Here is a 14,838-nt window from a genome sequence, read left to right as displayed (position 1 = left end):
CGTGACTACAGTCTACAGATTTTTCTTAGGTTGTTTCCTTGTAAATTCTCTTTGGATTTAGTCCCTCACTCTTTGCTAAAACTTCAAGCCAACATATGTCCTTGGAAAGCTACTCTAAACCTCTTACAGCTACAGGCTAAATAAGAATAGAAAGCCAGTGAGATTAACTCATCTGCACAGTTTTAAAAATAAGGTCACTTACAACTAACTAATGGTATTGTGCTTACAGCCATCCAGAGCTTTCTGTGAAGGAAAAAAGCAATATTTTAGACAGTGTAATCCTGCCATATTTTTAGCCATGAATTATGCCTACATTATTGAGTGGTACAGGGGGTCTAATGGAAGCAACTTTTAGTTGCAATCAGGAAGTCTGGGTTTTAGGCTTTATTCCACCACTTATTAACTATACCAAAACATTATTTAGATTTTCAAGTCTCAGTTTCCCCATCTGTGAAACAGTTATCTGCCTTCTCATACCTGAATATTGTAAAGATAAATTTAGATGAAGAAGCTTTTTACATGGAAAAATTACACATTCGGAGTATTGCTAAATTAAAAGGAAGTCTACATATGAGAGAGGAAAACGGGTAGAGATGATCAGATATTAGCAGTAAGAAGAGTTGTAGATGCAGTAGTCAGGAGTGTTATCTGAAGATAAAGGGAAATATTGGACTGTGTCTTCTGGCATTGTTTTGCTCCCATCTCTTCTGTCTCTCAAGTCTATATCTATACATATCCTTGGCTTGCTAACTTATCTTATTCTAGTTCTTGAGTGAATCTTATCCTAACCAAGTCCCAGTTGAGAAATGAGTCAATGAACTTAAGGACTGTATCCATGGTCCAGTAATGGGAACAGATTGCTTTGTGTAGTCCTCAAGCCATCTATCTACCAACCACACTTAAGACCAGATGACACTAGGTGGAAATAATGTAATTCTGTTATTCCTAAATTCTAATTCTCCTCCTAACCTCGTTCGATTCTTTCTCCAGTTCCCATTTTGGCTCAGTTCCTATGTCTGGTCTCTGCCTCACTCCCTACTCCTCAGTCCTGACTGATTACCTGTTTAAAATCCCAGGTTCCCCAAGAACTGGAGCCACTGGGACCTAAGTGAACTGTCTTCACAGAAAGTGGAATGGTTAGGGTGAAAATGATTAATTTTGCTTCAAACATATCAATGTCAACTTTCAATACGATATTTCTATTTCATAATTACAGTTAAATACCAGGTGTTCAATAAGGTCATAGGAACTTGGAACACATCCATTCGGAAGTATTACTCAAAACCACTCGTGTGGCTAAGATTTCTCATGCGGAGTAAAAAGAATGAGGATGAGATAGGACGCAGCCCTGGGGGATTATTCACTAGGAATAGGAGGAATATCCTGTCAGACTCTTCAAAAAACATTCTCTGGAGAAGACTCTCTCCAGATTCTTTCTAAATGTCTGCCAGAAGCATCCTCAGAGGTGTTGACCTCTTGTCACCGTTAACATTTATATTATTAATTACTAATTTTTGGATTAAAGGAAATGGATACTGATAATGGTAGAGGAAGGTAATAAAAGTTTTCAAGGGGAAGGAAAACTTTGGATAGATGAAGAATATAAGGACCTGAGATCCAGAAACTGAGTTTCTTCATAAAAATTAGGCTTTAAAAAAATCTGCATAATGATACTTGCTGATGTAGAGAAAAACTTCAAAACTATTTTTAGTATGGGAAATCTTACATTGAATATAATGCTGTTTTCCAAAAATCAGGAGTCTCGCTGTATAAAACATTAACCAGTCATAAAATAAAGGGGAAGAGCCTCCATTTATGACAGGCCAAAGAATAAATTTAAGTAATTACAGTAAGTATAACTGGAAATGTGCAAGATGTATTTGAAGAAAGTTTTAAAATGGTACTTAGGGCACCAATGAAGACTAGAATGTAAAGAAAGGCATATCTTGTTCTTGGATAGAAGGACTTGACACCAAAAATATGTCAATTCTCTTTACATTAATGTATAGTATCACCACAAACCCAGGAAAATACAAATAAAATTTCAGGGATGGCTGTGACTAAAAAAGCTAGTTCTAATTTTGAATGAAAATTAAGCATGCAAGGATACACAGGAAAATTCTAAAAAATAAAATTAATAACTAGCTCTACTGTAGTGGATTGAATTATGTTCCCCCAGAACTCATCAAAGCTTAAATTGTGCCCCCAAGTTTTATGTATTAGAAACTTAGCCCCCACTGTGACTATTAAGAGGGTGGGAAATCCTATTATGGTAACTGAAGGGTGGAGCTTAAAAGAGGTGATTGGATTGTAGGACCATTCAGTAGTGAATGGATTAAAAAAGGTGGTCAGGGGCGTGGTTTGGAGGGCTTTAAAAGAAAAGGAGAGTCTGTCTTTCTCTCTCTCTCTCTGTTCTCTCAGCTTCCATCATCTTGCAATGTGAGATGCCTGGGTCACTGTCACCACCACCAGATGGACTTTGGACTTCCCAGCCTCAGAAACTGTAAGCAATAAATTTAATGGTCTTTATAAATTACCCAGTTCCAAGTATTTTGTTATAAGCAATGGAAAGGGACTAATACACCTACCAAAACAACATGGGTCCAGTATGAGAAAAGATGGAACACTAGATGGAAAAAAAAAAGGTTTCTTTGGTTTGTTTTTTAGAACCAGGCTCAAATATAAATGCAAATCTAATGTGCAATAAAGGTGGCATTGCAGATCAGAGAGGAATGGATTGATTATTTAATTAATAATTCTGGAAAAATGCTGTGGCCATCTGGAAATACACATACCTGCGTGCACACACACACACACATGAAGCTGGATTTCTAACTTACTTCTATGCCAAGATAAATTCTAGATGAATCAAAGGCTTAACGATATAATTATTAACCTCAGTATAAGAAAACAAATAAAATTGTTTTATAATTTTAGCATGAAAAAGTCCTCTCTAAATATGACTACAGGAGCCATAAACACAAGTAAATTAAACCAAAATCTTTAAAAAATCCCATGTGACTTAAAACACCATAAAAACATTAAAGAAATTATAAGAAAATATTTGTAATACATATTATTAAAAAAAGATAATTCTTCTAATGAGAAAATAGTTCTTACAAATCAGTAGGGAAAATACATACCATTAGAGAGAAAAATGGACAAAGGCCAAATTTAAAAATTCAAATGACTTTTAAACATACAAGGGTACTTGAAAAAATTCACGGAAAAATAGAATTAAAAGAGAATACGAATTTTTCCTTGAACTTATTGTTGTACCTCATATGAAAAGATGCTCAATTAAACTCAAAACATAAGAAATGTATGTTAAGACTACAAGGACATGTCGTTTTTCACCTATTTGATCAACAAGATAAGAAAGTTTGATAATTCACTGGGTAGGTGAAGATGTGAGGAAACAGGCATCCAAACAAATGCTGGAAAAGTGGATCGTACATTAAAATTTTTATGTAGTGCTATTAGGCAATATCTATCAATAATAAAATGCACATACCTTTGACCCAGCAGTTCTGAGATTTACTTGTCAGATATAACTGTACATGTGTGAAATGAACATATTTATAAGGATATTCACTGTTGTGTGCATAGAAACCTCATTATCTTTCAGTACATATATATTATTACATATTCTGATACTGATATGGAATGATCTTGAAGGTACATTGAGTGGAACAAAGCAACAGCATCTTTTGAATGCCATTACATCCATATCTATAGTTATGATGATTTATATAGTTTTATATACAATGACTGTTTTGAGGTGACTTTAAAAGTAACTGGTAAAACCATTCCTCTTGAGAAGAGTAGTTAATCAGCTAGAGACAAGAATGGTATGAAGACTTTTCACTGTATTCCGTTTCCCATAATCTGAGTTTTGTACTATGTTCATGTACATAAATTAAAATTATACAATTCCAGAAATAACTATCGAATGATTTATTGTTTTTGTCCAAAGTTGCAGACATTTCTAAACAAACAAAAGTTATCAAGAAAAGCATAAAAATACAATTCCTTACATAGGTATAAATGTAAAAACACGATTCTTATATATGTGTATTTATATATACATATTATGCTTAGGAGATTTATTTTCCTATAAGTAAATAATGAAATTAACATATAAACTATATCCCAAAGTTTTTTTCGGGATTTATATTTCGTGCTTTACTGAGTGTTGGTTGTGGCAGAAAAAGGGCACAACGTCTTTTTCAACATGTTTCAAGAGGAGGAGATTCTGTTGTCCTCTATATATTGATTTTGAAAACTACTGTTTTCAAGTTTTTACAGTCTTTTAAGTAAAAACAAAATTTAAGTTTACATGATATTTTCATTTTTCTTAGTAGCTCACATAGGAATTAGAGAGTTCTAGAAATTATTTCTGAAAGAACAGGAAGAGTTAAGAAATAGGATTGGGGAATATACAAATTGTAAATTGGTCTTCATTTCTAAAGTATATAATTTTCTTAGAGTTAAACAGAGCAAACTTTACAATAACAACAAATGGAAATTTTTTTAAAAGAATCTTTCAATTTTCTTATTAGCATTTTTTAAAGGGAAATAATTTTTCTCACTTTTAATTTTGAGAAGTCCTTTCATTTTTTTTCGAAAGGAAGATTATGTCTTATACCTATAGTCACTTTATTTAAGTGTTCTGGAAAAGGAGATTATCTTCTTTAAGCAAAGCTTCTAAATAAGCGTCAATCTGCTCCAAGTCTCCTGCTGGACCACCCTGGGAAAGAAAAGGAACAATCATGGCCAGGAAAGAATCACAGAGTTTACACCTATAATCTGGGCGGCCTCCTGTCTTCCCTATGATTCATGGAGCAACAAAATCCACCTTGCATTTGAATGGTGCTTTTAACCTTTCAAAATGTTTTTTCATTTAATCTCATTTTATCTCATAAGTAGTTAAAAAATCGAATCATTCTTTTTTCTTCTTCAGTGGAGATTAGTTCAATTGGTTTTCCTCCCTTCTTTTTAATTACTTGTCATATTCCTAAAGGCTCCTCATCCCAGTCTCACACTTCTCCCTTACAGGCTCTCATATCCCACATTTAAAATTCATGAATCTTTAGCCTATAGGCAAAAACAGACAAGTAGAAACACTGACTTTTCTCTTTTTCCTCTTTCTACTGTGGCCTCTTTTCTCTCACAACCTGGCTTGCTATCCTGGTCTGTCCCCTTCTCTCCATCCTCCCAGCTCCCTATTAGGGTAATTTCATGCTCTCCTTCCCTCGGCTTCTTGATCCATGTGATAATTGGATATATGCTCCCTCTTGACTTATCTAAATCTCATTCCTTCAGGCCTAACCATGGGGCCACCTAGCTTTCCAGCAAAGCTGAGGGATAAGAGAATTTTTAGAAAGGACCTTTCAGAAACAATCACAGCTTTATCCCTGTTTCCAGTGTCCAGTCTCTTCATCTCTTCTCTGTTTCCCTTAAATATGCTTCAGCTTTTGCTTTACGCCCTCTACTGTAAATTTGCTCAGTCCTCTAAAAAGACTGAACTCTACTGACTCCCAGCTTTGTGACTGGGACCCTCTTCCTGCAGACAGGTTTCCATCATGTTGATATTTACCCAGGATTTCAAATATTCACTGACCCTGGAGGATGCCGTGACCCTTCCTAACACTGACCACTTAGCCTGTTGCAATTTGAGCTTTTGGCTTCTATTCTCTGCCTGGAGGACTAAACTCCGTTCATTGCCTGCCCCGTGCCACCTGCTTTGGGTCCCTCATCTCAGTTCTCTGCTCCATTCGACTGGGATTGCTCTGGCTCAGAGACAGTGAAAATTAACATTTCAAGCGGGGGATGAGAATAAAATATTAGGGCAGGAGCCCTTTGAGTACCTGTCCACTGATGCTAGGCAAAAAGTTTCATACTCTGCTGGCTAAAATTCTTCACCTCCCTACCAAAACTTTGTAAATAAAGCAAATTAAATTAGTATAATCCTGGACACTCTGGGGAAACCCAAGTGTTTGGCATAAAAGAAGTGATAAATTATTACTCTTTCATTTTTTTTCTCAGTTAAACATAGATTTGCTGTTATGAGAGCCAATAACTTTTATGAACTTTTGATAGTCAGGAAGTGGTATTTGATTTCTATGATATAGAATTTTTTCTGTATTTCTAGTTTTTCTTTTTAGTGAAACAATAATTAACACTGAAACTCTATCATGTGCTAGTCTCAGTACCAGACCTTTTATCCATAAAAATATTTGTCAAAATCTTCAAAGCCACAAGAACCAAAAGGACCTCAACTTAAATCCCACTCTTACAGCAATAAATAAACTTGAAGAATGGCTGAAGTGGTGTTTTTCATAGAAACACAATTATCATTATACAAAAATAATTAGCTTTAAGCAGCCTTTTTTATTTTAATAGTGTAGTATTTTAATTGTTACCTACACTATCAAAGGGGAAGTGGACTTCTCCTTTGGCAATATACTTAAATTAAGCAAAAAAACCATTTTCTGAAACTTATTTTTGTACTTAATATAAGAGAAATTCCAGATAAATCAAAAGATATGTTTGTTTGAAGTGGGACTGGACTCCCACAATGAAATGTTCACAGCCAAGAACGAAACCCAGGCAGTCTGGCTTCAAAGTCCATCCTCATCACATACTATATGGATGTATGGTGAGTTTCCTGGTCTCTCTCCCATCCCCTGCATGAGCAAGGCTATCCTCCAGCCAATCCTCCAGAAAGACTTTTCAACTTTTCAACTATGTATATACATATGTTATTATTTTATGCATTTTATCCAGAATTTTTATATGCCATAGTAGAAGATAGGCCCTTCCTCATTGACAGTAGTCCATACTGTCACACAATGTTTCCTGACCTATTCAACATCTGCTCTAAGAATAGAAAGATTTTTATTTAAGTATAAGATAAAAATAAATTAAAATATTTTCCTGTCTGAAAAAACTGGAAAAAATGTCCTACAAGACACATGGGATTGAGGAGACATTCATGGTGGTCATCCTGTACCAACAGTGCAAGCGAAGATTTGGATTTTTTTGAGTGGAAAAAGAATAGAAATTTTTAAATGTTCTAATATAGTCTTTCAAAGTTCATTTATTTATGATTTTATTATCCTTATACAGAGAGTTAGGTATGGGTTAAGAGACTTGTCCAAGGTCAGTAAGTGAAGGACAACGTTAGGGCAGAGCCAGCAGGGTTCTCTTTCTACAGAGTATATTCCTATCACTCAAATAAAATTTCATCACTCACCAGCTGAAGTTGCTGCAACAATACTGCCACTTTTTCACGAAGATTATTCAGTTTCTCCTCAGTAATTTTTCTTTTTCCTTCACATTGCACCAGAAAGGCTTCATTAAGTATTCCTCTTCTGTTTGCATCATAGGAAATGGACTGCATTTTTCTCTTTAGGTTTTCTTCATACTGGATCATGTAAATATTCTGGATCTGGGAATGTTTTTTTTTTTTTTTTTTAACAACAACAACAACAACAACAAAAAAAAAGTTTTGGTATATTTTAAAAATATTATTTTACCCCAATATCACAAGGCAATTTCATATTCCAACTTTGACTATAGTTACCAAGTGATAACTCTATAGGCAAATGCTACAAATGGTCTAAATTTAAGGCATGTTGATATCCGTAAGGAGTTTATACTATGATGGAAGAGTCAGAGAGAGGAGGAAAATGTACAATATTTCAGTAATTATAAGGACAAGAGAGGCGCACCAAGGTGGCTTGGAGACCTTTGCTTTGGAAGGAAGAAGGAACCCAGTAAAGGTTGAATTTGCTCTCCCTCCAGTGATATCAGATTATTCAAGGCACTAAGGGGGTAGGTATCTGTGACCCTCTGTCCACAGCACCAGTAAGTCGTAGGCAATGACAGAATAGCCAGCCACTTGGGGCTGTCTTGGCAGATGGTGCATTGTTATTTATAACTCATGACTGTAGAGTCAATAAAGCACAGAAGCTACAGTAAGAGAAATTCCTGACCCTCTCACTCTCTTTGGGTTCCTTATCCTAATATAAAGATTATAAGCAGTTAGGAATATGGCCCTTGCTAATTCAAGAGTCTTGGCTGTTTTCCAAAATTTCATGCTGTGCCTGAGGCATACATGAAGTAGAAAGGCATAACGGAGAGGCCAAATGCTTTGATTTCAAATGACATCAATAGCCCGTATCAACATTTCACGAGGCCCAGGGGATACTGGGAGGCAAGAGATACAGGGAAAGTCCCATGTTGATAAACACTTGAATGGCTCTGTAATAAGCAGATTTCTGCATTCTAATAGACTGGGTTTCCAGGAAAATTGGAAGGTAGGCTCGTTTATCTTCTGGGCATACCCTAGCCTCATTCGTCACCCTCCGCCATAGCCATTTACATGAACTGACCCTTCCCCAACACGAGGATTCACTGATTTCATCAATTTCTCTTCTTTCTACAAAACCCTTTAAGCAAACAAACAAAAATCCTTACTTACATGAAGCTCTGTTTAATGGACATACACTAACTAGTTCCTAAATTCAAGGCACTGAATTTAATTATAGGAGATACAAAGATATATAAGGTTCAGTCTTTGCCCTCAAGAACTTTCTGGTCTATATGAGATAATAAAGGGTCAAATATATGGCTTATGAAAGAAAGGGCATTGTGACCCCAAGTGAGACGCAGATATTATTAGAGTTGAGAAGAGGGTACTGATTTTCCATTGTATTAGAGAGCATTAAAGTCCTGACTTAACAGTACTTGACGTGGATTTACATAACTAACTTACCCTCCAATTATTTGTAGTTTTCACATATGGTTAATTGAGAGGAGTATTTGAGAGCAGAGACCCACATTGCACTCCATATTGGCAAACACTGGCTGTGTGTGTGTGTGTGTGTGTGTGTACAGAAGTCTGTTAAAGGTGAGACTAATTGTGAAGTTTGTAGATTGATACATAAACAAACCTTAGATTTTTAGAGTCTTAAACTGCCCGGAAGCTGGTGTGAGGCACCAAGAATCAGACTCTGAAATCCTTGACCTGGCTCTGCCTATTTTTACCTTATTCTTACTAAGTTCTAGGCCTCATTCTTCCAGAAACACACCAAGCTCATTTCTGCCTCAGGCCCTTTGCTCTTGCTCCTTCCTCTGTGTGGTAAATTCAACCCCAGATCTGCACAAGTCTCACTCCTTGTCTTAAGTCTGTGTTGAAACATCACCTCCTCAGATACTTGCCCACTGTGTCTGCCCCCACACACCACCGCTGTCTACTCCCTGGCCCCGCACAATTATTTTATTGCTCACCACATCGTCTTTTTATTTATTTGTGTCTATTGCCTATCATTATGGAACTACACGTTGTGTTTTGTGTTTGTTACCTGTCTCTCCTTCTAGAATTTAACCTCCATGGAAAAAAGACTTGGTTTTGTTCACCTCCATATTTCCAATGCCTGGCAAATGGTAAGCACTAAGTAGTGTGGAGTCAGGAGAGCAGATATACAGCAGTCACAGCATGGGAAATGCAGACACATGGGACAATCCTGTCTTGAAATCCAGTCTACATTTGGAGATCTGGGAAGGGAACCCACTTTTGAACATCTTCAATTTGTCCCACAAGAAGCTGATGACTTACAACTAAGGCAACAACCACCTCTGCCAGGAAGCTTCATAAATGCTCCCTGTGGAGGCTTCAGGCAAACCCAGCGAGTGACATCTCCCAAAGCCTGAAGGTGGAGCAGAGTGCATATTCAACTCAGTGGGAAGAAGGAGCACAGGGTCACACATAGTCCAGATATCACCAATCCCTTACAGTTTAGTTTTCAGAACTCTAGAATTTTACAGCTTTTGCTATCCTGAATAATAATAGCCAGGAAGCACTTTTTTAATAATAATAACAGCAACAATAAAACAATAAAACAAGTATTGCTCATCAGCCATCAAAAGGAACATGCTATTGATACACTCGAATGGACCTGAAGTGATGCTGAATGAATAAAGCCAGTTGTAAAATAACACATACAGTATGTTTCCATTTCTATAACATTCCTGGAATGACAAAGTGATAGAAATGGACAACAGGTCAGTGGTTGTCAGGAGTTACAGGCATTTGTAGGAGGAGGGGTGAGTGTGACTAAAAAGGGGGGAGCTCAAGCTAGATATTTATGGTAATGGGATTCTGCACTCTGATTTCAGTGGTGGTTACACATCTACACATATGATAAAGTGACATGGAACTATACACACACATGTTGCCAATTTCACATTCTTGATTTTGATATTATACTATAATTTTGGCACATGGTACCTCTCTATATTATTTTTGCAATGGTATGAATCCCTAATTATTTCAAAATTAAAAGTAAAAAAAAAAAAGAAAAGAAACCCAACATTGTTAATACAGCATGACATCAAGAACATTTATATAGCACACTACATTCAAAGTCAGCTTCAGTCTCTCAAAATTTATCCTTCCGGAACCAGCAAACTATATTTCCTTCAAACACACTATAAGCCAGTTTCCTGGTTTATTTTTCAGCTTTTCTTGGGTTAACCTCAGCAAGAAGTTTCTATAAAAGGCAGCAATTTTGACAACTTTTAAAGCTCACTGTAAAAGGACATCTAGTTGTATTAACATTTTAATTAAGGTGAGAAGGGAACTGTGACAAGAAGAGAGGCATGCTTAGTTCTGCTGGTTAAACTCACTCCTGTAGAAGTATTTGCAGTGGATCAAAAATGGAATTCTTTCCAAACTCCATTAGTTGAGAACAGAATTAATATTTGAAAGAAAGCATATTCAACTGAGATTTTAATTTTCTGCCTTGAATTCAAAACATCAGATCTCTAGCAGCTTTGCAACTCCAGAGTCCTAACAAGGATTTACATAAAGTAAGGAAGGCCAGCAAGACCTATAGGTTTTGTACCATACAAACAGGGATACGCATTAAGTGTTTATGTAGGCAGGCACTATGGCAGAAGCGATGGGCTTGATTTAGTGCACAAATAGGAAGATCCAGAGGCATTCAAAGGCACTGGTTGAATGCCGCCAGGATACAGAGTTTAATAAGAGAGGATTACTAACTTCAAGGATTCCATAATATGGTTGAGAAGAAAATGAAATACAAGAAACTGTTATAACACAAGGCAAAAATTTTAATTACTGCTAAAATAGAGTTTTAAGGTTGTCTGAGAACATGGAGATGTCAAGATTAATTTAACATGAACAGACTGAGGAAGGCTTCGAGGCCTACTGTGAACTGGGAGAGTGGCTGTGAATGTTCTGGGTGAATAGCATGGGGAAAGACTCAGAGATAAGCCAGTGCATGTAAGCTGGTGCAACTATAGGATACTCATTCTGGACGGAACAGGTGGCTAGTGAGAGGAAAGAATAAAAGACGGTGGTACAGCACCATCAGTGCCAGCATGAATCATCTACTGCTATAATGGTAGTTATGAAAACTGCTCATGTGCAGGATAAAGTGACCAAAGAAGTCTGTGAGTTATATAGGGTCCTCTGATGCTTTGATGTGTCTCTCTTTATTATAAATACACACCTTAAAGCAAGTTGCATAGATTTTTTCCTCTACATGGATTTCAAGAAATGATCTGAATAGTTTTTATAACCATCCACTTAAAGTTACCAATCATTTAGAAAGTCCTTAAGACTAAGCAGTTTCATTAAAGAAGTCATTATTCTAATTGCTCTATGTTTTGCTTGCAACACCTCAGTTTCAACAGGAACTCCTGATCTTTCGATTGCTTATCTTGCTTTGATTCTTTGGATCCCACTTGCCATGAATATTAAGGAGATTCTACTTATCGTCTGTGCTAATACTGTTCACCTTAAATAAACACTTATCTTATTCACTCTGGCCTCCAATACCCAACAAGCTGGCTCAATTATTGATGGTATGGACACTGGAAAAATTTTCATTTAGAAACAGATATGAAAGGGCATAATAAATTATATAAACAGATACATGACAGTCTAAGTCTTAGCAAATATATAAGTTTTATAGTGTAAGTATTTAAGCCAGAGTCCCCTAACCAGAAGATGAAGACCTGTGGGAAGATCCGGGAGCCTTACTTATAGCTCTTCAAGCTGACTGTCACAGATTTTCAACTGGAACAATCAATTCCTATGAGGCACTAAGCAAACATGCCTACCACACACACCCCACATAAACATTTCACTGTCAGCACCTCCCTCATATATGTCTTATGATGTAATGTCAAAGTCTCTAGTAAGTTAAAAATAATTCTACAACAACAGGCTGAGACGTGCAAACTCTATCAGAGAGGATGAAATTAGAGTCTGGATAAGAATGAGATGAAAAAAGTGATAACAATGGAAAGAGCTTTGGAGTGGGACAAATCTGGGCTGCAATCCTGAATCTGATACTTACTTGCATCATGACTTTGGGTATGATGTTCCTGAATCACCATTTCCTCATTACTAAAATGGAGATTGTGGCACCTACCTCCCAAAGTTGTGAGAATTAAAAGAGGTAATATACAGAAAAGGACTAGTTTAGTGCCTGGCTCGATGGCTCTCGATCAATCACAGTTTCATATTGGTTGATGAAAATAATAGAAGTGCTAGAATAGGGTCAAAAATATGTTGAAAGTAAACATTGTCTTATATTCTAGCTAGAAAACGTTGGCAAGTAAGTCTTCAAACTAAAAGTGTGCAATTACTGCTTTTTCAACAAATCATTATTCAGAAAATAAATTCACTTTTTAGCTAACCTGTAACGGGAAAGTAAGAACTACAACCCCCCTCCTTTTCAGTTGCTCATCACAGTCAGAGCACTCAGAAACATTAGAGGCAAACATATTCGTGACGGTTGTTAAATTTAGGCATGCCCTAAAATTCAAATACTTTGTGATACAGCCTTTGTAAGAAGGAATCTTGTTTAAGTGTTAGTTCTTATTTCAAGTTTGTCTAGTTATATGTCTTATGGAGATTTACTTCACAATATTTTTTCACTTATAAAAGTATATTTAAATGTACTCCATTACCTACAAAAGAGATGAGGCAGTGACTGTTTACAGTTGTGCTTTGCACAACTCCAGGGGGTGCCAGTCACCTCCTACTCTTTACAGATTTGCATATTATGATAGCTTTCCAGGAGAGGGCTATAAGCATGAGCACATGGAAGAAGATGCTAATGTTACGTGCTAGCGATGGAGCTGGTGGACAGGTTTGAGAACACACGGGTCAAGTGTCAACAAAGACCTAACATCTCAATATCAATCCTGGTGCCACGAAATGCTGTGGCTGTTGTGGCCTCTAAGATGAGTTTGGGAATCTCAGTGCCCATCCTGGCTCCAATATTAAACCCCTAGGTCACCTTCACCAAGTTCACATTGTGGAGTCCCAGTTCCCTTGAATGTGGAATAAGTGAGTTGACGGCACATGATTTTTTGAGATCTTTCTGCAGTAGAATTGAAGGACATGACAGACTCTTCCCCCCACCACTCCACCCAGCAAATCTGTAAGGACTAGGTACACAGCATTATTTGATGATTATTACAAAAAAAAAATACTACCTAGAGAAAGAGAAAGGTTGTAATGAAATACACAAAAATATTAATATCAGTGATCTTAAGATGGTTTGGCACTATGGATGAATTTCTTTAAATTCCTTTTTCTTCTCATATTATAGCATTAATTACTCTTTTTTTTTTTTTGACCGGTAAGGGGATTGCAACCCTCAGCATGGTGTGGTCTGCACCACTCTCAGCCAGTGAGTGCACTGGCCATCCCTATATAGGATCTGAACCCGCAGCCTCGGCGCTACCAGCGCTGCACTCTCCGAGTGAGCCATGGGGCTGGCCCAGCATTAATTACTTTTATAACTACTTTTATAATAGAAAAATCATTAACTTAAAAAACTGTTGATAAAATACTTTTAAAAACTCAGAGATATCAATTGTCTGAAATAATTTAATACTTTAATTTACTAATGATTTCTACTTTAGTCTAGTGTTTCAAAAGTCCAGTGAAGATATTTCTTAAAAACTCAGAATATCCTGTTTCCTGTTCAAAATACAGTCCTACTCCAAGTGTTTCATAAGCTTTATGTTGTGGAAAATTTGCATTTTAAAATTCAAAAAGATGTTACTTTATGACATCTGATATGTTACACATTAATCTAAGTCTTGATAAGTGAATGCAAATTTGATTTTCTTCCAAACCTAACATTTGGAAATGTATATTATTTTCCTTTGGAACACAGGATAATTTAGAATATAAATGGCTGTATTGAAAGGAAGCTTACCTGGTTGAAACACATTTTCAGCTTTTTGTTTGTCTGCTCTGGGCATTGCTCCAACTGTTTTCATAAATGATAATAGAACAGGATATTAACTTTTAGAGGATGAGCTGCCTACAACAGAGTTATAACATGCAAGCATCTAGTATAAAAAAGCATGAAAGCCTAGATCTAGCCAACATTGGTACTACGGGTCTTTTAAGCCTGGGTCTAATTAAATTAATTAACTAAATTATACCTCACTTCATTCCAAAAAAAAGGATTAAGGCAGCTTACATAAATAAATACAGCGTGGTACAAAAAAAAAAAAAAAAAAAAAATTGCAGATAAAATAAAATTAAGGTGAAGGAATATTAAATGATAAAATAATAAATATTCTAGGGGAGATGTCAGGAAGGCATTTGGAATCTGGATTTCTTAGGAGGGAGTGCGAGAGAAATGGACTTGGAGCTGGTGGCAGTGGGATGGTATTTAACATCAGAGACTAGAGGAGGTCACCTAGAAACAGCACTTAATGGAGAGAAGAAAGTGGGCCGGGAACAAGCTCACAGACATGCCCACATTTAGAAGC

At 36.4% G+C, this 14,838-nt stretch overlaps 1 protein-coding gene across 1 annotated transcript in view; it reads right to left on the bottom strand.

Moving 5' to 3' along the window:
* Window positions 1-4,594: 4,594 nt before the first annotated feature.
* MORC1 (MORC family CW-type zinc finger 1) overlaps window positions 4,595-14,838 on the bottom strand; it is a 175,321-nt gene continuing 165,077 nt past the window's right edge. The window contains 5 exon segments of the mRNA XM_063113301.1: window positions 4,595-4,621; window positions 4,623-4,669; window positions 4,672-4,750; window positions 7,259-7,453; window positions 14,274-14,327. Coding sequence (XP_062969371.1) covers window positions 4,595-4,621; window positions 4,623-4,669; window positions 4,672-4,750; window positions 7,259-7,453; window positions 14,274-14,327 — 402 coding nt within the window.

Source organism: Cynocephalus volans, chromosome 1 (genome assembly GCF_027409185.1).
Source record: "Cynocephalus volans isolate mCynVol1 chromosome 1, mCynVol1.pri, whole genome shotgun sequence".
Lineage (NCBI taxonomy): Eukaryota > Metazoa > Chordata > Mammalia > Dermoptera > Cynocephalidae > Cynocephalus > Cynocephalus volans.
The sequence above is the reverse complement of the archived record's forward strand: the minus strand, read 5'-3'. Positions and strand labels throughout refer to the sequence as shown.